We start from the raw sequence: 27,006 nt of genomic DNA on the forward strand, positions 1-27,006 counted from the left end.
CACCTCTCTCCCTCTCATTCAGTGGGCCATAGAAAGCCTATTTATTTTTTTTTTTAAATATTATTGGGTTTCTAAAGTCTCCCTGAAAAAACAAAAAATACATAAAAAAACAGTGGGAGAGTAATATTGCCCTTTCAGCTTGTGTGCCAGTCTTGACTCCTGGGTGTGCCACCTCTCTCCCTTTCATTCAGTGGGCCATAGAAAGCCTATTTATTTTTTCCGTGATTTGTGTTCTAAAATCTACCTCAACACAAAAACACTACATCAATCAGTGGGAGAAAAATATTGGCCTCAGTCAGGGCTTGTGTGCCACTGCTGTGTGTGCTATCTCTCATTCAGTGGGCTATAGCAAGCCTATTTTTTTTTTTTTTTTTTTTTTTAATATTATTTGGTTTCTAAAGTCTCCCTGAAAAAAAAAAAAAAACATAAAAAAACAGTGGGAGAGTAATATTGCCCTTTCAGCTTGTGTGCCAGTCTTGACTCCTGGGTGTGCCACCTCTCTCCCTTTCATTCAGTGGGCCATAGAAAGCCTTGTTTTTTTGTTTTTTTTTTAATATTATTTGGTTTCTAAAGTCTCCCTGAAAATAAAAAAAAAAAACATAAAAAAACAGTGGGAGAGTAATATTGCCATTTCAGCTTGTGTGCCAGTCTTGACTCCTGGGTGTGCCACCTCTCTCTCTAATTGTGGGCCATAGAAAGCCTATTTATTTTTTGGTTTTTTTAATATTATTTGGTTTCTAAAGTCTCCCTGAAAATAAAAAAAAAAAATACATAAAAAAACAGTGGGAGAGTAATATTGCCCTTTCAGCTTGTGTGCCAGTCTTGACTCCTGGGTGTGCCACCTCTCTCCCTTTCATTCAGTGGGCCATAGAAAGCCTATTTATTTTTTGGTTTTTTTAATATTATTTGGTTTCTAAAGTCTCCCTGAAAATAAAAAAAAAAAATACATAAAAAAACAGTGGGAGAGTAATATTGCCATTTCAGCTTGTGTGCCAGTCTTGACTCCTGGGTGTGCCACCTCTCTCCCTCTCATTCAGTGGGCCATAGAAAGCCTTGTTTTTTTGTTTTTTTTTAATATTATTTGGTTTCTAAAGTCTCCCTGAAAATAAAAAAAAAAAACATAAAAAAACAGTGGGAGAGTAATATTGCCATTTCAGCTTGTGTGCCAGTCTTGACTCCTGGGTGTGCCACCTCTCTCTCTAATTGTGGGCCATAGAAAGCCTATTTATTTTTTGGTTTTTTTAATATTATTTGGTTTCTAAAGTCTCCCTGAAAATAAAAAAAAAAAATACATAAAAAAACAGTGGGAGAGTAATATTGCCCTTTCAGCTTGTGTGCCAGTCTTGACTCCTGGGTGTGCCACCTCTCTCCCTTTCATTCAGTGGGCCATAGAAAGCCTATTTATTTTTTGGTTTTTTTAATATTATTTGGTTTCTAAAGTCTCCCTGAAAATAAAAAAAAAAAATACATAAAAAAACAGTGGGAGAGTAATATTGCCATTTCAGCTTGTGTGCCAGTCTTGACTCCTGGGTGTGCCACCTCTCTCCCTCTCATTCAGTGGGCCATAGAAAGCCTTGTTTTTTTGTTTTTTTTTTAATATTATTTGGTTTCTAAAGTCTCCCTGAAAATAAAAAAAAAAAACATAAAAAAACAGTGGGAGAGTAATATTGCCATTTCAGCTTGTGTGCCAGTCTTGACTCCTGGGTGTGCCACCTCTCTCTCTAATTGTGGGCCATAGAAAGCCTATTTATTTTTTGGTTTTTTTAATATTATTTGGTTTCTAAAGTCTCCCTGAAAATAAAAAAAAAAAATACATAAAAAAACAGTGGGAGAGTAATATTGCCCTTTCAGCTTGTGTGCCAGTCTTGACTCCTGGGTGTGCCACCTCTCTCCCTTTCATTCAGTGGGCCATAGAAAGCCTATTTATTTTTTGTTTTTTTTAATATTATTTGGTTTCTAAAGTCTCCCTGAAAATAAAAAAAAAAAATACATAAAAAAACAGTGGGAGAGTAATATTGCCATTTCAGCTTGTGTGCCAGTCTTGACTCCTGGGTGTGCCACCTCTGTCCCTCTCATTCAGTGGGCCATAGAAAGCCTTGTTTTTTTTTTTTTTTTAAATATTATTTGGTTTCTAAAGTCTCCCTGAAAATAAAAAAAAAATACATAAAAAAACAGTGGGAGAGTAATATTGCCATTTCAGCTTGTGTGCCAGTCTTGACTCCTGGGTGTGCCACCTCTCTCTCTAATTGTGGGCCATAGAAAGCCTTTTTATTTTTTTCCTTCATTTGTGTTTTAAAATCAACCTCAACACAAAAACACTACATCAATCAGTGGGAGAAAAATATTGGCCTCAGTCAGGGCTTGTGTGCCACTCCTGTGCGTGCCATCTCTCATTCAGTGGGCCATAGAAAGCCTTGTTTTTTTGTTTTTTTTTTAAATATTATTTGGTTTCTAAAGTCTCACAGAGAAAAAAAAAAAATAAATTAGGTGGGAGATTAATATTGACATTAGTGCTTGAGTGACAGTCCTGCGTGTGTGTCATCTCTGTGATTTGGTGTCACAGAAAACAGAGTGTGTAACATTGTGCCTGATTTTCCTTGTGGTCTCACCAACCTGTTAAGGGATATTGAAATCATACTGAAGTTATAGCTCACCGTGTAAGTTGTTTGACAGCAACAAATAAAGTTAGTTTGGTTACGATTTTTAAACAATGAGGAAGTCTGGTGCAAGAGGTCGTCGTGGGCGTTCATTGTCAGCTGGTAATGATGGTAGTGGTAGTGGAGCATCAGGTGGTCGTGGGGATAAAAATATTCCACCTAAGTCTGGAGCTGTGGAGCCAGTTTCGTCGTCAGGCTACACAAGGCCTCGAACGCTCTCTTTTCTGGGAGTAGGAAAACCGCTTTTAAAGGCTGAGCAGCAACAGCAAGTTTTGGCTTACATTGCAGACTCAGCCTCTAGCTCTTTTGCCTCCTCTTCCGAAACTGGTAAATGTAAAAGCAGCGCGTCGCTTGTGGATGTTCACGGTCAGGGACAAGTCGCTTCCTTGTCCTCCTCAGCAAAAACTACAACAAGAGAGAAGGATGCAGCAGGCGACACAACGGGTCACTCCATGGAGCTCTTTACACATACCGTCCCTGGCTTAGAAAGTGAAACATTTAACAGGCCATGCCCATTACAAGTAGATTCTGACATGGAGTGCACTGATGCACAGCCACAGCCAGAGTACTATGCTGCTCCTTTGACTCAGACCACCACATTGCCCTCTCAGGGTACAGATCCACAATCAGACCCTGATGAGACTATGTTGCCCCGCCACGAACGCTATACCACCGACCGACACAGTGACACAGACGAAGTTGCACACGAGCTCGAAGAGGAGGTAATAGATGACCCAGTTATTGACCCCGATTGGCAGCCATTGGGGGAACAGGGTGCAGGCGGCAGTAGTTCAGAAGCGGAGGTGGAGGAGGGGCCGCAGCAGGCATCAACATCGCAACAGGTTCCATCTGCCGGGCCCGTATCTGGCCCAAAACGCGTGTCAAAGCCAAAACCTGTTGGAGGACAGCGTGGCCATCCGGTTAAAGCTCAGTCTGCAATCCCTGAAAAGGGATCCGAGTCTAGGAAGAGTGCAGTCTGGCATTTTTTTAAACAACATCCAACTGATCAGCGCAAAGTCATCTGTCAAAAATGTTCAACTAGCTTAAGCAGAGGTCAGAATCTGAAAAGTCTAAATACTAGTTGCATGCATAGACACTTAACCACCATGCATTTTCAAGCCTGGACTAACTACCAAACGTCCCTTAAGGTTGTAGCACCCTCGGCCAATGAAGCTAGTCAGCAACGCAACATCCCTTCCGTCACTGTAAGGCCACCATTTTCCGCACCACCGGCAGTATCTGTGCAGGTTTCTTTGCCAGCCAAAAGCAGTCAGGGTCAGGGAATCACCAGTTTAGTAGGAGGAAATATTGCATCTAGGGCACCGGCGGAAACAATACCGTCTCCAACCGTCTCTCAGTCTGCCATGTACACCGGCACACCCGAAAGTTCCACGATCTCCTGCTCTCCAGTCCAGCTCACCCTACATGAGACTCTGGTTAGAAAAAGGAAGTACTTATCCTCGCATCCGCGTACACAGGGTTTTAACGCCCACATAGCTAGACTAATCTCGTTAGAGATGATGCCCTACCGTTTAGTTGAAAGCGAAGCTTTTAAAGCCCTGATGGAGTACGCTGAACCACGATACGAGCTACCTAGTCGACACTTTTTTTCCAGAAAAGCCATCCCAGCCCTGCACCAGCATGTTAAACAGCGCATCGTCCATGCACTTAGGCAATCTGTGAGTACAAAGGTGCACCTGACTACAGATGCATGGACCAGTAGGCATGGCCAGGGACGTTATGTGTCCATCACGGCACACTGGGTGAATGTGGTGGATGCAGGGTCCACAGGCGACATCAATTTAGGGACAGTTGTGCCTAGCCCACGGTCTAGGAAACAGTTGGCTGTAGGCGTTCGCACCCCCTCCTCCTCCTCCTCGTCCTCCTGCAGAAGCTACAGCTCTTCCACAGAACGCAGTCGGCCAACCACTCCATCGGCAGATGACACTGTTGCACACCAGTTGTCCCATTATGGGCCAGCTACTGCCAAGCGTCAGCAGGCTGTATTGGCTATGAAGTGTTTGGGCGACAACAGACACACCGCGGAAGTTCTGTCCGAGTTCTTGCAACAAGAAACGCAGTCGTGGCTGGGCACAGTAGATCTTGAGGCAGGCAAGGTAGTGAGTGATAACGGAAGGAATTTCATGGCTGCCATCTCCCTTTCCCAACTGAAACACATTCCTTGCCTGGCTCACACCTTAAACCTGGTGGTGCAGTGCTTATTGAAAACTTATCCTGGGTTCTCCGACCTGCTCCTCAAAGTGCGTGCACTTTGCTCACATATCCGACGTTCGCCTGTACACGCCAGCCGTATGCAGACCTATCAGCGGTCTTTGAACCTTCCCCAGCATCGCCTAATCATAGACGTTGCAACAAGGTGGAACTCAACACTGCACATGCTTCAGAGACTGTGCGAACAGAGGCGTGCTGTTATTTATTTGTGGGAGGATACACGGGCAGGCAGTAGGATGGCAGACATGGAGTTGTCAGGTGTGCAGTGGTCGAAGATACAAGACATGTGTCAAGTCCTTCAGTGTTTTGAGGAATGCACACGGCTGGTTAGTGCAGACAACGCCGTAATAAGCATGAGCATCCCCCTAATGCGTCTGCTGATGCAAAGTTTGACGCACATAAAGGAGCAGGCGTCTGCACCAGAGGAAGAGGGAAGCCTTGATGACAGTCAGCCATTGTCTGGTCAGGGCAGTGTACAGGACGAGGTAGCGGGCGAAGAGGAGGTGGAGGACGAGGAGGATGATGGGGATGAGTATATTTTTAATGCGGAAACTTTCACGGGGGCACAGGAAATTGGTTGCGTGTCACGGCCGGGTTCTGGTTTTTTGAGGGACACAAGTGACGTAGATTTGCCTGCAACTGCCCCTCAACCAATCACAACCGGAGATTTGACAACTGGAACTTTGGCCCACATGGCGGATTATGCCTTACGTATCCTAAAAAGGGACACACGCATTACGAAAATGATGAACGATGACGATTACTGGTTGGCCTGCCTCCTTGATCCACGCTATAAAGGCAAATTGCAAAATATTATGCCACATGAGAACTTGGAACTAATATTAGCAACCAAACAATCAACTCTTGTTGACCGTTTGCTTCAGGCATTCCCAGCACACAGCGCACGTGATCGTTCTCACACAAGCTCCAGGGGGCAGCAGACTAGGAGTGTTAGGGGTGCACACATCAGAAGTGGCGTTGGACAGAGGGGTTTTCTGACCAGGTTGTGGAGTGATTTTGCTATGACCGCAGACAGGACAGGTACTGCTGCATCAATTGAAAGTGACAGGAGACAACATTTGTCCAGTATGGTTACTAACTATTTTTCATCCCTTATCGATGTTCTCCCTCAACCGTCATTCCCATTTGATTACTGGGCCTCCAAATTAGACACCTGGCCAGAATTGGCAGAATATGCATTGCAGGAGCTTGCTTGCCCGGCAGCAAGTGTCCTATCAGAAAGAGTATTCAGTGCTGCAGGTTCAATATTAACCGAAAAAAGGACTCGTCTGGCTACCCAAAATGTTGACGATCTAACATTCATTAAAATGAACCACAACTGGATTTCGAAATCTTTTGCCCCACCTTGCCCGGCCGACACCTAGCTTTCCTATGAAAAGCTCTTGCCTGTGAATTACTTTTCTAATGTCTAATTTGCTGCAGCTGATTGTACAGCATACGACATGTTTACACCTCCCTAAATGGCAAAACTCCCCACACGGGGCCGTGGTATCGCGACTTGGCGCAAGCACCCGTGAGACTGCTGTTTGTCTGAAGAGGTGGGTGTGCTCGCTTTTGGTTGACGGCATTGCTACTGGGTCCCTCATAGTACAATGTAGTGTCTCTGGCGGTGGTGGTGCGCACCCAACGTCAGACACACCGTTGTAACATGAGGGGCCCTGGGGCGGTCCCGCCGGCCTCAAGAGAGTTCCCCCCTACCCCAGCTCAAAATGTGCAAAATTATGTCGCACAGCTCCACCAATCTTTAGTCTATTCGCTGACATCATTCAATGTCTGGCACTGACAATACAAATTTGTAGACATCTATGATGCAACTTAAAGTAGTCTGTGTCTGTGTCCTATATTGGCACCATTAAATAGTTACTGCCAAATTACAATGTCAGAAACTCAGTAGATGAGCCCACCCCTGTACCTAAGTATGCCACCTTTTTTTTTTGTTTTGGTTGTTTTGCGAGACATTAACATCTATTTATATTTTGGGAGTACTGGGACAGACACTCCTTGCACTACTCCTCCACTCACCACCAAGCTGCCTGTGTATCCATGTAACCGCTGTAAAACTGCCATGAGCCTATTGTTTGTTATTTTAGGCCTTTGATAGCCTGTCTGCGGTCCCTACTTTAAATACTCCTCCACTGACCACCAAGCTGCCTGCCCGTGTATCCATGTAACCGCTGTGAAACTGCCATGAGCCTATTGTTTGTTATGTTAGGCCTTTGATAGCCTGTCTGCGGTCCCTACTTTAAATACTCCTCCACTGACCAGACCACTGCTGCCCGTGTACCCCTGGAACCAATTATAAAGTGCCTACAGCCAGCCCATTTTCTTATGTTAGGCCTTTGAAGCCTGTCTGCGGTCCCTACTTTAAATACTCCTCCACTGACCAGACCACTGCTGCCCGTGTACCCCTGGAACCAATTATAAAGTGCCTACAGCCAGCCCATTTTCTTATGTTAGGCCTTTGAAGCCTTTCTGCGGTCCCTACTTTAAATACTCCTCCACTCACCACCACCAAGCTGCCTGCCCGTGTATCCATGTAACCGCTGTGAAACTGCCATGAGCCTATTGTTTGTTATTTTAGGCCTTTGATAGCCTGTCTGCGGTCCCTACTTTAAATACTCCTCCACTCACCACCAAGCTGCCTGTGTATCCATGTAACCGCTGTAAAACTGCCATGAGCCTATTGTTTGTTATTTTAGGCCTTTGATAGCCTGTCTGCGGTCCCTACTTTAAATACTCCTCCACTGACCAGACCACTGCTGCCCGTGTACCCCTGGAACCAATTATAAAGTGCCTACAGCCAGCCCATTTTCTTATGTTAGGCCTTTGAAGCCTGTCTGCGGTCCCTACTTTAAATACTCCTCCACTCACCACCACCAAGCTGCCTGCCCGTGTATCCATGTAACCGCTGTGAAACTGCCATGAGCCTATTGTTTGTTATTTTAGGCCTTTGATAGCCTGTCTGCGGTCCCTACTTTAAATACTCCTCCACTCACCACCAAGCTGCCTGCCCGTGTATCCATGTAACCGCTGTGAAACTGCCATCATGAGCCTATTGTTTGTTATGTTAGGCCTTTGATAGCCTGTCTGCGGTCCCTACTTTAAATACTCCTCCACTGACCAGACCACTGCTGCCCGTGTACCCCTGGAACCAATTATAAAGTGCCTACAGCCAGCCCATTTTCTTATGTTAGGCCTTTGATAGCCTGTCTGCGGTCCCTACTTTAAATACTCCTCCACTCACCACCAAGCTGCCTGCCCGTGTATCCATGTAACCGCTGTGAAACTGCCATCATGAGCCTATTGTTTGTTATGTTAGGCCTTTGATAGCCTGTCTGCGGTCCCTACTTTAAATACTCCTCCACTGACCAGACCACTGCTGCCCGTGTACCCCTGGAACCAATTATAAAGTGCCTACAGCCAGCCCATTTTCTTATGTTAGGCCTTTGAAGCCTGTCTGCGGTCCCTACTTTAAATACTCCTCCACTCACCACCACCAAGCTGCCTGCCCGTGTATCCATGTAACCGCTGTGAAACTGCCATGAGCCTATTGTTTGTTATTTTAGGCCTTTGATAGCCTGTGTGCGGTCCCTACTTTAAATACTCCTCCACTCACCACCAAGCTGCCTGCCCGTGTATCCATGTAACCGCTGTGAAACTGCCATGAGCCTATTGTTTGTTATTTTAGGCCTTTGATAGCCTGTGTGCGGTCCCTACTTTAAATACTCCTCCACTGACCAGACCACTGCTGCCCGTGTACCCCTGGAACCAATTATAAAGTGCCTACAGCCAGCCCATTTTCTTATGTTAGGCCTTTGAAGCCTGTCTGCGGTCCCTACTTTAAATACTCCTCCACTGACCAGACCACTGCTGCCCGTGTACCCCTGGAACCAATTATAAAGTGCCTACAGCCAGCCCATTTTCTTATGTTAGGCCTTTGAAGCCTGTCTGCGGTCCCTACTTTAAATACTCCTCCACTGACCAGACCACTGCTGCCCGTGTACCCCTGGAACCAATTATAAAGTGCCTACAGCCAGCCCATTTTCTTATGTTAGGCCTTTGAAGCCTGTCTGCGGTCCCTACTTTAAATACTCCTCCACTCACCACCACCAAGCTGCCTGCCCGTCTATCCATGTAACCGCTGTAAAACTGCAATGAGCCTATTGTTTGTTATTTTAGGCCTTTGATAGCCTGTCTGCGGCCCCTACTTGCAATACTCCTCCACTGACCACAATGCTGCCTGGAGTGCCTGCCTGTGTATCCATGTAACCGATGTAAAACTGCCATGACTGCCTACTGTTTGTTATTTTAGGCCTTTGATAGCCTGTCTGCAGCCCCTACTTGCAATACTCCTCCACTGACCACACCAATGCTGCCCGTGTACCCCTGGAACCTATTTAAAAGTTCATAGAGCCTAGTTATATATTTTATTTACTATTAATAAGGCCATGATGGACTACGCTGTACCACGCTACAAGCTAACCAGTCGACACTTCTTTTGCGAGAAAAGCCATCCCAACCCTCCACCAGCATGTAGAAGACCGCATTGTCCATGCACTCTGGCAATCTGTGAGTACAAAGGTGCACCTGACAACAGACGCATGGACCTGTAGGCATGGCCACGGAAGATTACGTGTCCATTACGGCGCAATGGGTTAATGTGGTGGATGCATGGTCCACAGGGGACAGCCTACTAAGTCTGTCTGCAGTCCCTAATTCAAATTGTGCTCCACTGTCTAAATCGGAACTTCCACCTTCTGGCTTTCGGCCTATAGTATCAGAAATTAAACTGCATTTGGCCTTCAACTTTGGTTAGGGCCTACTAACGGCTTCTGCCCCTCCCTGGTGTTGCCCTCAACTAAATAAAGCTGAGCTTCAACCTTCCGGCTCTCATTATGTGGTTTTAAAAAAAAAAATGGTGGTTAGGGCCTACTAACGGCTTCTGCCCCTCCCTGGTGTTGTCCTCAACTAAATAAAGCTGAGCTTCAACCTTCCGGCTCTCATTATGTGGTTTTAAAAAAAAAAAAGGTGGTTAGGGCCTACTAACGGCTTCTGCCCCTCCCTGGTGTTGTCCTCAACTAAATAAAGCTGAGCTTCAACCTTCCGGCTCTCATTATGTGGTTTTAAAAAAAAAAATGGTGGTTAGGGCCTACTAACGGCTTCTGCCCCTCCCTGGTGTTGTCCTCAACTAAATAAAGCTGAGCTTCAACCTTCCGGCTCTCATTATGTGGTTTTAAAAAAAAAAATGGTGGTTAGGGCCTACTAACGGCTTCTGCCCCTCCCTGGTGTTGTCCTCAACTAAATAAAGCTGAGCTTCAACCTTCCGGCTCTCATTATGTGGTTTTAAAAAAAAAAAAGGTGGTTAGGGCCTACTAACGGCTTCTGCCCCTCCCTGGTGTTGTCCTCAACTAAATAAAGCTGAGCTTCAACCTTCCGGCTCTCATTATGTGGTTTAAAAAAAAAAAAAGGTGGTTAGGGCCTACTAACGGCTTCTGCCCCTCCCTGGTGTTGTCCTCAACTAAATAAAGCTGAGCTTCAACCTTCCGGCTCTCATTATGTGGTTTTAAAAAAAAAAATGGTGGTTAGGGCCTACTAACGGCTTCTGCCCCTCCCTGGTGTTGTCCTCAACTAAATAAAGCTGAGCTTCAACCTTCCGGCTCTCATTATGTGGTTTTAAAAAAAAAAAAGGTGGTTAGGGCCTACTAACGGCTTCTGCCCCTCCCTGGTGTTGTCCTCAACTAAATAAAGCTGAGCTTCAACCTTCCGGCTCTCATTATGTGGTTTTAAAAAAAAAAAGGTGGTTAGGGCCTACTAACGGCTTCTGCCCCTCCCTGGTGTTGTCCTCAACTAAATAAAGCTGAGCTTCAACCTTCCGGCTCTCATTATGTGGTTTTAAAAAAAAAAAATGGTGGTTAGGGCCTACTAACGGCTTCTGCCCCTCCCTGGTGTTGTCCTCAACTAAATAAAGCTGAGCTTCAACCTTCCGGCTCTCATTAAGTGGTTTTAAAAAAAAAATGGTGGTTAGGGCCTACTAACGGCTTCTGCCCCTCCCTGGTGTTGCCCTCAACTAAATAAAGCTGAGCTTCAACCTTCTGCTCCAAATTACCATTTTAAAAAATGCAATAGGCTTTTCCGGCCTACTAAAGGTGTCTGCCCCTCCCTGGTGTTGTCCTCAACTGAACAAAGCTGAGCTTCCACATTCTGGCTTTCGCCCTATACTATCAGATATTAAACTGCATTTGGCCTACTAGTGTGGTTAGGCCCTTGAAACAGTGTCTGCTGCTCTTGGGTTTGCTACTCCACTGAACAAAGCAATGCCGCCTGTTTAGTCCTGTTACCAATTTTGAACTGCATGTAGCCTACTTTATTCTTTGGCCCTATATCTGTTTCCTCCTCATCCTGCCCATTGCCCAGCCACTGCTAAATGAGTCTGCTGGTACATTGACCGAGACCACTACATTCCCCTTGTACTCTACACAGCCAGAATCTGTCCCTGCTGAAAGTAAGGTTCCCCTTCCCGCATGTTATACCACCTTACACAGGGACAAAGAGGAAGGTGCAGATGAAAGTGCAGGTTCCTTCATCAGGTGGGGGGGCATACTCGTTGGCGACGTCACTGGCACAGGGCCCCTCAGAGTACGCAAAAGTGTCGCTGCTGGTGGGAGGCGCCCCCGCCATGCAAACACACCGCCGTACTTTGAGGGGCCCTGTGCCAGTGGCAATGCGAACGAGTGGGCCCCCCCCCTGCTTGCTCAGGATCACAGCACTTGCAACTTTTAAATAATTACCTTTCCCTGCAACACCGCCGTGACGTAGTCCGCATTTCCTGGGCCCACGAAAAACTTGAGCCGGCCCTACTCCCCCCACAACTTTTGCCAAATGACCCCCAATTCCCTATGCCCAACTATTATTATAAAGTTAATTAAGATTGACAAGCTTCAGAAACAAGAATGGATGTTTTTGGCATTAAAATGGGCACTGTAGGTGTTTTCCTGGCCTCCACTCACTGCCGACTATGCTTCCCCATTGACTTGCATTGGGTTTCGTGTTTCGGTCGATCCCCGACTTTTAGCGATAATCGGCCGACTGCACTCGACTCGACTCTGGACAAAATCGGGTTTCCCAAAACCCTACTCGATCTTAAAAAAATGAAAGTCGCTCAACCCTACGTGTGTGCAGACTGGACATCCAGTCAGGTCTTTGCATGATATACTGTATATTATGATGTTAATGCGGAATTAAAAGCATCCTTAGTCTCCGTGTACATCCAGTTCTGGAGGCTCATCTTTTGGATTCCTATCAGGTCCCACTATAGAGAACTATTCACACACACACTGTACACACTGCAGTATCCATGAACTCCGCAGCAGGTTAGTATACTAGCAATGTGAGGAGACGTTCCGGAATATCATCTTCACGCTGCTCGGTAAATCTGTGGCGTGAAATTGATTGGCGCTGCAGATTTCATATCCACTACCTGTCAGTTTATGCTGCAGAGAAAATAAATGACATGATTTAGTGCCGGTTTTGCTTCAAAATTTCCTTCTCAGCGGATTAATCCCATGTGGACCCTTACAGTCACATTTAAAGGGGTTGTCCGGCCTGAACCTACAAGTCTGCAGTTACTCTATGTGAGTGCAGACCTGTGAACCCTCACATTGAGTGCCCTGGGGGCTGTGAGGACTCTCTGGTGGTGGCGCTGGGAGTGGGCTGTCATGTGACCACAAGTATGTGATGTACATACTCCCACTCTCACATTTCGACTAGAAGTCTCTGGCCTCGCTCAATGCACTGTCATTGAGTTAGGCCGCGTCCATTTAGTTGGCACGTGACCGCATGTATACAAATCACAAACAGTCACGTGCAGCGCTGGAGAATCCTTACAGCCCGCAGTGCATGTCTGCAGTCACTATTCGGACAACTACTTTATCACTTTCCAGGATGCGGTCCATTGGCCTGGTCAATAATCTGTGGTCACTGGACTGTAGCCCTGAGAACTTCATACTCAGCAACATTCGCAGGTCTTATTTTGATTAGCCGGTTTGGCACGATGTCACACGTGCATCATATCGTCACTAAGGATGTCACCTCAGGCTAGCAATCCAGAGAAGAGCCCCAGATGCCAGGAGGTGAGAGGTGGTTCTGATGACTCCTATCCATCAGCCATAGATTACTGGCATGGCTGATAGACTGGATCATGTAAATCAATTCACACCAATTCTAGACCCATTACTTATAATGGTAAGGCTACTTACACACTAGCGTTTTTTTGCATACATCGCAATGCGTCGTTTTTGCGAAAAACCGCATCCTGCAAAGTCGTCTGCAGGATGCGTTTTTTCCCCATAGAATAACATTAGCGACGCATTGTGACGTATTGACACACATCACAACCGTCATGCGACGGTTGCGTCGTGTTGTGGCGGACCGCTGGCAGCAAAAAACGTTACATGTAACGTTTTCTTGTGCCGACGGTCCGCCATTTCCGACCGCGCATGCGTGGCCGGAACTCCGCCCCCACCTCCCCGCACCTCACAATGGGGCAGCGGATGCGTGGAAAAACAGCATCCGCTGCCCCTGTTGTGCGGCGCTTGCACAGTATGCATCGGTACGTCGGGCCGACGCAGTGCGACGGCCCCGTACCGACGCTAGTGTGAAAGTAGCCTAATGCTGACAACATTGCTTGGCAACATGGCGATCTCTGGTAAGGGCAACGGTAATGACGGTAGTTCTGTATGCTTAGCAGTCTGATCAGTCTTTCAAAAACGCCCATTAAGAGGCGCTGATCGCTTAATTGCTGTGGTTAGTTTATCAAAATGGGCCCCTTGGAGTTGGAGTCAGTCTTTTGGGGGTGCGATTTGTGTCCATGTGATGGGTCACAATCCAGTTGTTAGACAGAGTCCTTGTGTTAAAGCTTGAAGGTTCGATGTCTAAAAATGACATTTCAGTATTAGGACCTGCAAATCTTTAAATCCTTTTCCAGAGAAAAGTGTTTATTATGAAGTTGGGTACAGGTCCAGCAGGGGTGTGAAGGGGAAGTAAGCACCCTTCCTGTTTTAATTTGGTTAAAAAAAACTGCACCTTTAAGGGGGGCACATTTTGATCTAAACTTTTATGAATATTACTTTTTTAACTGCATTATTAATGAGTGATCACTTTCATCGGCTGGATATTTTCATTACATATTAAGGAAATAATTTATTAATCCTCTGTAGCTTTCAGTTTAATCTTTCAGTTTTATATTACAAGCACTTCACTTACTTTACCGAGCCCCATTAATGTTTAAGATACAAACATTTAGAGCAACATCTAATATATAATTGCCTAGAATACTACTTCCTGCAATTTGTGCCAACTTCCGTGGCTTTGTCCGGAGCTAATGTCCGGAGATAATGTCCGGAGCTAATGTCCGGAGCTAATGTCCGGAGCTAATGTCCGGAGATAAGTGACGTCACCAGTGTCCTACACCCAGGCAGAGCACAGGGGCCCCAGGCAGCATATGGGGCCCCAGGCAGAGCACAGTGTCCCCAGGCAGAGCACAGGGGCCCCAGGCAGCATATGGGGCCCCAGGCAGAGCACAGTGGTCCCAGGCAGAGCACAGGGGCCCCAGGCAGCCTATGGGGCCCCAGGCAGAGCACAGGGGCCCCAGGCAGAGCACAGGAGCCCCAGGCAGCATATGGGGCCCCAGGCAGAGCACAGGGGCCCCAGGCAGAGCACAGGGGCCCCAGGCAGAGCACAGGGGCCCCAGGCAGCATATGGGGCCCCAGGCAGCATATGAGGCCCCAGGCAGAGCACAGGGGCCCCAGGCAGCATATGGGGCCCCAGGCAGAGCACAGTGGCTCCAGGCAGAGCACAGGGGCCCCAGGCAGCTTATGGGGCCCCAGGCAGAGCACAGTGGCCCCAGGCAGAGCACAGGGGCCCCAGGCAGCTTATGGGGCCCCAGGCAGAGCACAGTGGCCCCAGGCAGAACATGGGGCCCCAGGCAGAGCACAGGGGCCCCAGGCAGAGCACAGGGGCCCCAGGCAGCCTATGGGGCCCCAGGCAGAGCACAGTGGCCCCAGGCAGAACATGGGGCCCCAGGCAGAGCACAGGGGCCCCAGGCAGAGCACAGGGGCCCCAGGCAGAGCACACACCAAATCGGAGGCCGAGGGGCCCCGCCAACCAAATCGGAGGCCGAGGGGCCCCGCCAACCAAATCGGAGGCCGAGGGTCCCCGCCCACCAAATCGGAGGCCGAGGGTCCCCGCCCAACAAATCGGAGACCGAGGGTCCCCGCCCACCAAATCGGAGGCCGAGGGTCCCCGCCCACCAAATCGGAGGCCGAGGGTCCCCGCCCGCCAAATCGGAGGCCGAGGGTCCACACCAACCAAATCGGAGGCCGAGGGGCCCCGCCCACCAAATCGAAGGCCGAGGGGCCCCACACACCAAATCGGAGGCAGAGGGACCCAGCCCACCAAATCGGAGGCCGAGGGGCCCCGCCCACCAAAGCGGAGGCCGAGGGTCCCCGACCACCAAATCGGAGGCCGAGGGTCCCCGCCCACCAAATCGGAGGCCGAGGGTCCCCGCCCACCAAATCGGAGGCCGAGGGTCCCCGCCCACCAAATCGGAGGCCGAGAGTCCCCGCCCACCAAATCGGAGGCCGAGGGGCCCCGCCAACCAAATCGGAGGCCGAGGGGCCCCGCCAACCAAATCGGAGGCCGAGGAGCCCCGCCCACCAAATTGAAGGCCGAGCGGCCCCGCCCACCAAAGCGGAGGCCGAGGGGCCCGGCCCCGCCCACCAAAGCGGAGGCCGAGGGGCCCCGCCCACCACATCGGAGGCCGAGGGGCCCCGCCCACCACATCGGAGGCCGAGGGTCCCCACCCACCAAATCGTGTAACTGTACCTTAAATAACAAGAATTGTCAAGAGCTGGTGAGTGCAGCCATTTTTTGTTCTTTCTTACTATTATTTATTATTTATTAATTGTATTATTCTTACATTTGAATAAATAAAGTATATATGGATTCTAGACTCCTGATTCTTTAGAATCGGGCTGCCATCTAGTAATATATAATTATACAGTTTATTGGCTCACTTATCCGGGTGATGCTATTTCTCCGTCGTGGCTTCTTACTAATCACTGTGGTCATTCAGTTATACGACCATCACAAAATACTACAAGATTGTAGTAGTACAAGATTAATCCACTAAACTGAAATATGAGACTAGTAAATAGGGTGTAAAAATGCAGACAGTAGAGTTATCCAAAGAGTTATCAAGGAGGCACACAAAAGGGAGATGAGGACAGCGAGGGGACTATTAAACAGATGAAGAAGGAAAGGGGTTATCAGGTCTACATAATGTAAGGGAGATTAGTGTGATACACAATAAAGTGATGCGGCTATATTGGGAAAGAGGGGCACTTGCAGTGCCAAATAATATTATTTGTTAAATTACTCAGTTGCCAGAGGTGTCTTTTTTCAGCTCATATCCCATAGAGGATAAGTGTCACTTCCTTCTCTGCCCTTTTAATATGGGCTGACAGTATGTAACACTATCCACCATGTCAGCACGATCCTAGATGCACATTAGTAGAATTGTTTCTGAAGGCGTTCGCAATAAAAGTCTTATGAATCAGCATCGGTATCTTTTACACATAATTATTGTTTTACCATAAGTAACAGTGAGCATCCAAAACATACAGAGATGAACTTTTTACAAACTTTTTATCACCTTATGCACATTCTGTACCCAGCGTTGGTCTGAGGTGCCAAAGGCCCCCCCGTAACATTGACTCTGGGAACCCACTGTTCAGTTACATGCAAGTATTACATTACCCTCAGTCACAAATTTACCTCTTATGTAACATGAAAAAATGTTGAAAAGTTCAAGGCACTGTGGGTAGTGGGAGGCCTACTGGGAAATTCAACTGTTTCCCCTTGGACCAGTCCAAGCCTGACTGTATCTGACAGACTGCAGTGAAAGTAAGTGAGCATCAAGTCCGATATGTGTGGGAAAATGACTAAATCCAATAGAAGGAAACCATGTTATGAAATAGTCCTAGAAAACTTTTGCTTACTCCAGTAAAATACTAAATTATTTAGAACTGGGGAAATAAAGCAGAAGCTGTTATATTTGCCCCAAAAATTCTAGGATGCTGAGATCTTGGGATTTGTTTATACTGTAGGGTCCTCACACAGAAAGATTGATTTATCCAAATACATAACTATAAAGTCCTCAGCACCAATACAAAATCAGTAACTGGGCTCTTTCTTAATACATGCCACTTATGTGTCCCTATACCAGTACCCCTGGATTTAAGGTACCTTCACACGAAACGACTTTGTAACGATATCGCTAGCGATCCGTGACGTTGCAGCGTCCTCGCTAGCGATATCGTTTAGTTTGACACGCAGCAGCGATCAGGATCCTGCTGTGATGTCGCTGGTCGCTGAATAAAGTCCAGAACTTTATTTGGTCGTCCGATCGCCGTGTATCGTTGTGTTTGAAAGCAAAAGCAACGATACCAGCGATGTTTTACACTGGTAACCAGGGTAAACATCGGGTTACCAAGCGCAGGGCCGCGCTTAGTAACCCGATGTTTACCCTGGTTACCAGCGTAAAAGTAAAAAAAACAAACAGTACATACTCACCTGCGCGTCCCCCAGCGTCTGCTTCCTGACACTTACTGAGCGCCGGCCCTAAAGTGAAAGTGAAAGCACAGCGGTGACGTCACCGCTCTGCTGTTAGGGCCGGAGCTCAGTCAGTGTCAGGAAGCGGACGCTGGGGGACGCGCAGGTGAGCATGTACTGTTTGTTTTTTTTACTTTTACTCTGGTAACCAGGGTAAACATCGGGTTACTAAGCGCGGCCCTGCGCTTAGCAACCCGATGTTTACCCTGGTTACCCGGGGACCTCGGCATCGTTGGTCGCTGGAGAGCGGTCTGTGTGACAGTGCAGCGCCCCAGAGTCCTGGTCGTTGCAGTGCTGTGGCTTCGCCGCTAAGGGGAGCCATGGTACGTTCGATGGCACCGAAGGAGTTCCTCCAATCAGGTATCACAGACACCAATATGTTTCACAGCTGGGCCTCCGGGGGGAGCTAAGGGTGCTATTCATTAGGCCACTCCCCACCATAGTGGGTAAACTGGGGGTCAGGCAGGAAGTTAGAAAGAGAACGCTGACGGGATTGAACGGAGCAACACCCTGTGGCAGGGGGTGTTGTGAAGGGAGAGACTGTAGGGTCTCTGCCAGGGGTGGGATCCTGGCAGAGGCTTGGCATTGAAAGAACGTAACGGGTCCGCGCAGGCTCCTGGAAGCGGCGGGACTCAAGAAAGGACTAGAAGCGAGATAGATTGTGCTGAGTGAGAAACGAGATCAAGCAGAAGGAGAATACCAGCAGGGGTTTTGTTGAAAGAGGCAGCACCCTGCTGAGGCGCAATACCGGTGGCCGGAACGCCGAGGGAGTGGATTAGAATACAGCTTCAAGCCATACTCCAAACAGCGGCAGGACAGTCGGTCTCAGGCGGGCTGTCTACCACATATCACCTATGAAGTCTTGGGGGGCAATTGCGGGAGAGGGGCGACTCTAGGGTCCCGGAAGAACTCCAGGCCTACCTGACAAACGGGTGCCATTCCAACCTGAATACAGGGAAGGGGTGGATTACAGAGGAACATCAAATCGAGTTGTGAGGGAACTTAAGAAACAGACACAACCGTTGTGGGGTTACTTTCCGTGAGCACAGCAGGGAAGGACTACAACACATAGCGCTAGAAGGAAGGCACAGATTTCCACCTGAGAGGAGAACTCTGGAGGTGCCATTGGACCGGCCGGACTTGCGTAGCCTGGTGAACCGTGTTCTGGACTGAGGACTCAGAGATCTCCAGTAAAGAGGTAAAGAGACTGCAACCTGGTGTCCTCATTATTTACCGCGACTTACACCCCACAACCGCACCACTCCATCGCTACCATTACTACCACCTATTACACCGGACGTCCCCCACTGACGGACAGGGTCACGGACCGGGTCTAGCCACCGTGACAACCCCGAGACTGAGAACTAGAGGCCCGGCTCCGGGTACCCCTCGGCCCTGCGGCGGTGCGGGGGCGCCGCAGTTCTTGGCGTCACGAACAGGATCTACTTAAGCCTGAAGAATCAGGTCATGTGTGCCTAGAGACTGTGATTTACTGTGCTTGAACTGTACTTTATTGAGAGGACTGTGTGTTGTGCCATTTGCCGCCAAAATCCGCCGCCATTGCAGCGCTGAGGAGAGCGCAGGAAGAGAAGAGGGGCGTGGAGTGGGCGTAGACAAGCTGGAGAGCGCGAAGAATAATGGCCGCCCAGTCTAAATATTTCTGTGCAGTGAGGACGTGTCCGTCAGCAGCAGAGATCCGCCTCCTAATCCTTAATGGGGGGCGGAGGCAGAGAAAACGAAACTGCTCACGCAGGAGAGAGCGGGAAAAAGACTAGGAAGCGACCCACGTGGAGGACGCTATGGCCAGCAGCTCCGAACCCGACAGCGGGGTTGAAGTGGAAGTCTCCCCTGACTACCCGGATGAGCCCAGCAGCCTGTCCTCCGTGGATAACACCAAATTCCTGAGAGCCGAGATGGAGGATTTATATAACCAGCTCCTCCAACTGCATGTAAGAGTCCAGGCCCCGCATCAGGTGGGACCGGCAGTGGATTCCCGGACATCGGAAGAACCAGCGGGACCTGTTGCGGAAAGTGGACTCGTACCAGTGGGTGAGTCCGCCGATCCTGCCCCACCAGCAGAGGGTGTGTGAGGCTGGTTTCACACTTGCGTTTTTGAACGCATGCGTTTTTTAAAAAAAAACGCATGGTGCAAAAACGCATGTAAACGCATGTAAACGCTGCGTTTTTTTGACGTATGCGTTAAACGCGTGTGTCCAAAAAACGCAGCGTTTACACGCGTTTACATGCGTTTTTGCATGCGTTTGCGTTTTTTTTAACATTTTTCCAAAAAAAAAATAAATAAATAAAAAAAAACCCAGACACAACCAATGGGAATAGAGAGGGCGTATATGATTGTCTCTCAATATATTGACCCTAGGGGAACAGAAATTTTCAGAGCTTGCTACTGTTTCCGGTGTCACGATGGATCTTTCTATGGATAACTTTTATTTCAAACTGGAGTTCAGCTTCAAGATTTTCATTGCCTGTGTTTTTGCTTGGGAGCAAGACCGAAACCGCCAAAGATGGAGAAGGAGACAGCGTCGGCGTTTTTGGAGGCACCCCATCATTGAAGTGCGTGAGAGCCGTGGAGCATATCACACGCTCTATGCGGAGCTGAATGCCAACCCGGAGAAATTCCAGGATTATACCAGAATGTCTCAAGATTCTTTCCGGGATTTACTGGCTCGTGTTGAAGGATCCATAAGGCGACAGGACACACGGCTCCGTAGAGCGATTCCACCTGAGGAACGTCTGTTAGTGACATTACGGTACGTTCCTAAACTAAACCAATGACCGTCAACTTTGTTGTTATGACATGTTTTCTATGTTTTTTTTTTTTTATTATTTATTTTTTTTTAAAACACACCATTAGAGCCGATTTTTAATTTTTTTTGTTTTTGTTTCTTTTTCTTCTAGATTTCTTGCCACAGGAGAGAGTTTATCTTCCCTGCACTTCCAATATCGCCTTGGAATCTCAACCCTCTCCGGAATTGTTGTGGACACCTGTCGTGCGTTATGGAATGCACTCCGTGAGGAGTTTATACCCGTACCCACCGTGGACATGTGGCGGGAAATTTCAACGACATTTTTGAACGTGTGTGATTTCCCAAACTGTTTAGGGGCGGTGGATGGAAAGCACATCCGCATTGTCAAACCGGCCAGAACCGGATCTGAGTTTTATAATTATAAAAAATATTTTTCGGTAGTGCTTATGGCAATAGCGGATGCGGAGTGTCGCTTCATCGCCGTGGATATTGGAGCTTTTGGCCGTGGCAATGATTCCCAAACCTTCAAGACCTCGGATATGGGCCGTCGGTTGTATGGCAACAATTTTAATTTTCCCCCTCCACAGCCTCTCCCCAACACTCAAGGCCCACCGCTGCCATTTGTTATGGTTGGGGATGAGGCCTTCCAAATGTGTGAAAATCTCCTGAAGCCCTATTCTAGTAGGGACTTGGACCACACTAGAAGAATATTCAACTACAGACTGACCAGGGCCAGAAGAACCGTAGAGTGCAGCTTTGGCATTCTTGTTGCTAAATGGCGCATTCTTGCAACAGCCATCAATCTAAAAGTGGAAACAGTGGACGAGGTGGTCAAAGCCTGTGTGGTGCTACACAATTATATAATGGCTAAGGAGCGACCCCACATTGAACTTGATGAACCTGTTGCACACCCATTGCCTGATTTTCAGCATCACCCAATGCGGTCAACTGCAGCCGTTGGTCTTATGCGGGACCAATTTGCGGCCTATTTTGTGTCCGATATTGGACGTGTGTCATGGCAGGACAATGTTGTTTAAATGTCCTGTTGTATGTTTATGTTTACCAATTATTAAACACTGATAAACATTTTTCTAATTAATAAACTTTTTTGTGTTCACCATGTCTAATATCTTTTTCCTCTCTAAACAAAGGTTGACCAAAGATGGGCAGTAGATATGTATATCATATTTTGTAATCCAAAACCAGGAGTGGGTGATAGTTGTTGAGGTAATAAATTTTAAATTTTTCATCGTAATTTACCTATGTTGCACTCCCTATTTTGGTTTTCAAAGAATGATATAAACCACGGGCCCCATACTTATAATAATGGTACAAAATTTTTATTTATTTTTATTTATTAATTCTAATATTGTTGACGTCATTGCGTCAAGACTGTCACGGTCTCTATATCCATCAAGTCAAGTGTAAGCAATAATAAATTCATGATAAACATATACATGATCATGAATTCACAATTTCTTACACCTGGCCTGGTGAGCATAGATATGTAGAGTGTGAGAACACTTGTCCCATCTGTTTGACAACCATTGTCACATAATGAGCTATATAGAATATGGTGAATATACAAGGCAGTAATCAACTTAATCGGTCAGGTATATATTTTGACATATGACCGGTTCAGTTAAGTTCTGAACTTGATTTCCACCATTTTCTCTTTGTACAGTGACACTACACTAGGTACAAAAATAAAAGAGTATGGAAATAAGTACTATTTTTTTGGCCAACTCATATCTGTATACTAAAGAAACACATATAGATGTTGTCTTGTATTTTATACTACTGGAGATATGTGTAGGCCAAAAGAATAAGTGTGTGATGAAGTTTATTGGTGTGTATTGAGAAAGGTGATAGACACAATAAACCAAACATAATTTTTTCAAATAAACTTTTTTTTTATTGAGGAAAAAGAAAACAAATTTATTTTTTGGTACCGCGCCGGGTTGAACCACGCCGGCTTGGGGTTGAGTAACGTAACTGGGGGGTATTCAGAACTGAAGCCTGGCTCACCATGGAGGAGGCAGAGGTGGCAGGAGAATGGGCAAGAAAACTTGAAGGGTCTGGAAGTTCGGGGATGGGGCTTAAAACATGAGGGGCTTGAGACACACTGGAATGTTGAGACACATCGGTAGGTGATGGGGGAGGAATAATCAAAGTTTTTTGTTTTTTATGCGTTTTGCCAGTTTTACGTTGGGTTTTCCGGGTTGGGGGAAGTCTTCTTGGGCTATGTTGTAAAGTGTGGGCGGGAGACACGTCAGGACCCGGCTCCACACAGTCAGTCTCCATTGTGGAGCGCTCGGCAATGTCTGAGTCCAATGGGGGGAAAGATAAACTCACGCCTGGGTCCTGGTGCCTCGTTGGGGGGGGGGAAACAAAAACCCTTCCAGGATCCTGGTGCCTCGTTGGGGGGGGGGAAGCAAATCCCATAACAGTGTCCTGCTGCATTGCTGGTGGGGGGGAACATAAAGCCATGGATGTGTCCTGCTGCATCAGGGTGGGTCCTGCCTGGAAAGGTATGGCTTGGTCGTGCTGCATCATGGGGGGCCCAGGGCGATACGCCATGGATGGGTCCTGCTGCATCGGGGGGTGTCCTGCCAGGAAAGCAACGCCTCGGTCCTGCTGCATCGGGGTGGGTCCGGTCCGGTATGCAACGCCTCGGTCCTGCTGCATCGGGGTGGGTCCGGTCCGGTATGCCAGGCCTCGGTCCTGCTGCATCTGGGGTGGGCCGGTCCGATATTGCATGGATGGGTCCTGCTGCATCGGGAGGGTGCCGGCCCGATAAGCCATGCCAGGGTCCTGCGTCCTCGTGGTGTCAGCGGAGGAGGTCCAAGCCGGAGCAGCGGTCGTCACGGTGGTGGCGGTGGGATGTCCAACAGCACTCGTCATCGTGTTGGCGCTGTAGTGGAGTACACCTGTAGAGGGAATAGAGGTGGCCGTGCAGTGGTATGCAGCAGAGGTAGGAATAGTGTTTACTTGTGACAGTGACGGCACAGTTGGATAGGCCGCCACATTACGACTCTGACTCTGCTGCATAGCCTGCACAAAAGCAACATTGCAGGCCTGCATCACACTCAGCTGGAGATCAGGGCTAAGGTGTTCCGACATGCCCTCTAGGATTTGATTGAAAAAATGATGAGCTGGCTTATTGAGGTCGGCTTTCAATTGATCAACGCTTTTGGCGACATCCTGGATGCGGCAATTTAAGAGATTATGGTTCACATCCATTCTGTCACCTAAAGCCTTGATAGCATCATGTAAAACCGAGCTCAAGTGTAAAAACTCGGGCATGAGGGACCTATCCGAAGCCCTCTGTCGCTGCCGGGATGAGCCCGCCAAAATGGGTGCAGCGAAAGAGGACTGCGAAAGGGGAAGACCTGATGGGCCAGCCCCCTGGTCTCCAGTGAGTGTGGAAGACCCACCTGGTGCTGCGCTGCTGGATGGCTGTGACGGGTCCGTGGCTTCCGGCTGAAGGACCGCTCCAGCACCTGTGGCGACAGTCGTGCAGTGTGTGCTGTGAAAAAACAAAACAGAAAATTAATACCAAACTATAACAAGACGGTACATCCTGTGGAATTAAAAGTGACAGATTATGTCAATGCAATACAACCGGAGGCATGTGAGAAATACTTACGTTCTCATGAGAAGGACCGGTCTCAGGAAGGCCAACACACGGTGGTATTTGTAGAGCCGGTGCCTTGCTCCGGAACCACTAGCTGCACTCTTCTCTGCACGTAGGTCACAGTTGAAGCGGTCCTTCATGGAACGCCAACGTGTCCTTACTTTTTCCACTGTGAAATAACAATAAAATATAATGGTCAGAATAAGAACTTTTGGCCGTGCTCTTGTGACTGTGTGTGATGACAGAAACTACGAAAAGTTTCTTTCATCACACACAGTCAAGAGAGCATGGCCAAGGTCTGTTGCTTCACACTACCGTGCAATACTTACCAAATGCATTACGGACCCGTGGCGTGGAATTCTCCCAGCCATCCCACAACGCTTGGGCCACCTCACTCCACAAACGACGGAGAACAGTATTGACGGCGTGCTGTTTATCCCGGCTGTCCCACAACGGGACTCGCTCCTGGACCAGACTGATCAGCAGGTCATTATCAATCCGGTCGTCGTCCCGTTGTGAAACCTAAAATTAAAACAAAATCATTTAAGTTTGCTCAACCACATTTGTAAAAAATAAGACACGAAGATGAGAAAGGGCAGGAATATGAAAGACAACTTTCAGAAAAGGATGATATAAGAAATATGTATAGAAAAACAAGGGTACAGAAAGAAAGTTAAAAGAATATTACAATAAGGACAGTCTGCCTGGTATACATACCCGCTGCCGTCTTCCACCTGGACCTTGACTCCGCTGCTCAGTACCTCTCTGTCCCTCTGTTGAAGTGCTCTATAAAATTAAAAAAAAAAAATTGCCTCATGTGTCGATGTGACAGTCAATACTTACCAAGCTGACGTACAAAAAACATACCTCGCTCACGTGATCCACTTCTGATTGACGTGGCTGGAACTCCTCATCAGACGAGGAAACCGGAGAAGACATTCTGATGCGTGTTGAAAGAAAAAAAATAGAAGAAATTAGGAGATGTAGATCCAAAAAATTGAAAATGAATGCATTGGCTAGGATATACTCACATTGCTCTGTGTCTTGTCCAAGAATGCGTCCGGGCAGGGTGCTGTCTTCTTTGGAGTCTGATGAGAAGTGACCAGAAACTTCCCCCCACCTTCCCTTTATAACCTTGCTGCTATGGGGGAGTCTTATCAGTGTCTAGACATCTTTATCTACAGTTAATTCAGTGGTGCCAAAAAAACGCATGCGTCAAAAAAACGCATGCAAACGCATGCAAACGCATGTCAAAAAAAACGCATGCGTCTCCATTGACTCCAATGCATTTTTTTGTCCAAAAAAAACGCATGTAAACGCATGCGTTTTTTTAGGAAAAAAAAACGCCCCTCAAAATACTACAAGTTGCATTTTATAAAATGAACGCATGCAGTTAAAAAACGCATGCGTTCACAAACGCGTGCAAACGCGTACACCAAAAAACGCATGCGTTTTCAATGTTAAATATAGGGGAAAAAAACGCATGCGTTTTTTTGGTAAAAAACGCAGCGTTCAAAAACGCAAGTGTGAAAGCAGCCTTAGTGGGTCCCGTAGCAGCACCACCTCTCCCGGGGACCCATAGACTTCAGCGCCTGTTACCATGGGAGGAAGCCACGGGCATGGAACACCGTATGCGAGCCCCAATCACCCCTACTCCCTTGCCGTGTGAGGTCAGCGCGGAGCGCACGGTGTGCCGCTGGGTGAACCCTGGATCCAATCTCATGGGGTTCCCCGGGGTGGAGACCCAGAAGGGAGAAATGGTACAGGCCCTAAGCTGGGAAGAATACCAGATCCAGCTAGAACAGCGGTGGCGAGAGGAAGAGGAAACACATCAGGCTAAACGGGAGGCCTACCATCAAAAGGATTTGGCGGTCAAGGACCGGGCCCGTAAGGACCCCACCACTCACCAGGCCCCGCGCAGGCAGGGCATCATCACCGTCTTTAAACTCCAAAGAGGCTGGGGCTTCATTAAAGAACCGGGGCTATACGCGGAGGTCTTTGTTAACCGACGGGATGTCGAGTCACACCTTAGAGAGGGTCACCCTGATCGAGACCTCTATCCGGGAGACAGTGTTACCTACACCCGGCATCTTGGGGAAAAGGGGTGGTTCGCTCTGAACGTTTACAAGAAAGAGAAACCAGCCCCTGTGGCCAAAGTGCCGCCGTGTGACCGATCTGTAACCACCCTGGTCGGCCCCACCTGCCTGACCACAGAACTTGCGATCTGCCACCCGATCGCCGCCACCACCGTCGTGCCTAAGGAGGTGCCCCTTCGAGTGACCGATGTTCCGGATGTACCAGCACAGAGAGAAGTGGGGACACAGACCTTGATCGCCGCGCACGACCTGGTCGTGCAACAGACCCGAACCCATGGGGTGTATCTGGCAGCGGGAGTGGACCTGAAACCTGAATTGCAGGGGTCCGCCCGCCAGGTGGCGCCTCATGGAAACTTCTGAAAGAAGAGTAAGATTTCGCTTTGTGAAAATGTAAATAGTTTTCCTTTAACTGTTCCTGATTGTTTGTTGCTAAACCCGTCCAGGGTAAACTTTAAAAGGTGACCCCTTTGTTGACCCGGGGTCACTATTGTTGTTTTCCAAAAGTTTTACACAAACTGCAGTAATCATGGACTGTGCATGATTCGGACTTCCTTGTAAATAGTTGCACCTTCTTAAAGGTGCTCCCTACTGGTTTTAGCCAAAGACACTTTGCGAAGATATTTGCCCTATTGGTTTGAGCCAAAGACACTTTGTGAAGATACCTTTCCTACCGGTTCTAGTTAAAGACACTTTGCGAAGATACCATACCGGAACCTTTGTGTGGGCTGGTAGGCTGAGAAGACGAGCTACCTCAGAAAGACTTGGTCCCCTCTTAAAGGGGATGTGTGAAATTGAACTTGAGAAAGATACTGTTGCAGAACAGTAATGTGATAATGAAGCTTGAAAAAGAAATGTAACTGTTTTACATGCTAAGTTATATGTGTTGAATTTGTTGAAATGTGAAATCTAAATAATGTTTTGCAGAAAGA

At 47.9% G+C, this 27,006-nt stretch overlaps 2 protein-coding genes across 3 annotated transcripts in view; both read right to left on the reverse strand.

Annotated features, from left to right (window-relative positions):
- SCHIP1 (schwannomin interacting protein 1) overlaps positions 1-27,006 on the reverse strand; it is an 867,777-nt gene that overhangs the window by 125,052 nt on the left and 715,719 nt on the right. The gene's annotated exons all lie outside the window — the stretch shown is intronic.
- Positions 21,946-25,516, reverse strand: LOC143808996 (uncharacterized). The gene is made up of 6 exons (XM_077292175.1): positions 24,849-25,516; positions 24,699-24,767; positions 24,311-24,503; positions 23,994-24,150; positions 22,793-23,873; positions 21,946-21,993 (listed from the first exon to the last, which is right to left on the reverse strand). Exons 1-6 carry the CDS (start codon positions 24,918-24,920, stop codon positions 21,946-21,948), a joined length of 1,620 nt encoding a protein of 539 aa, XP_077148290.1. The 5' UTR covers positions 24,921-25,516.

The sequence above is a fragment of the Ranitomeya variabilis genome, chromosome 2 (genome assembly GCF_051348905.1).
Source record: "Ranitomeya variabilis isolate aRanVar5 chromosome 2, aRanVar5.hap1, whole genome shotgun sequence".
Lineage (NCBI taxonomy): Eukaryota > Metazoa > Chordata > Amphibia > Anura > Dendrobatidae > Ranitomeya > Ranitomeya variabilis.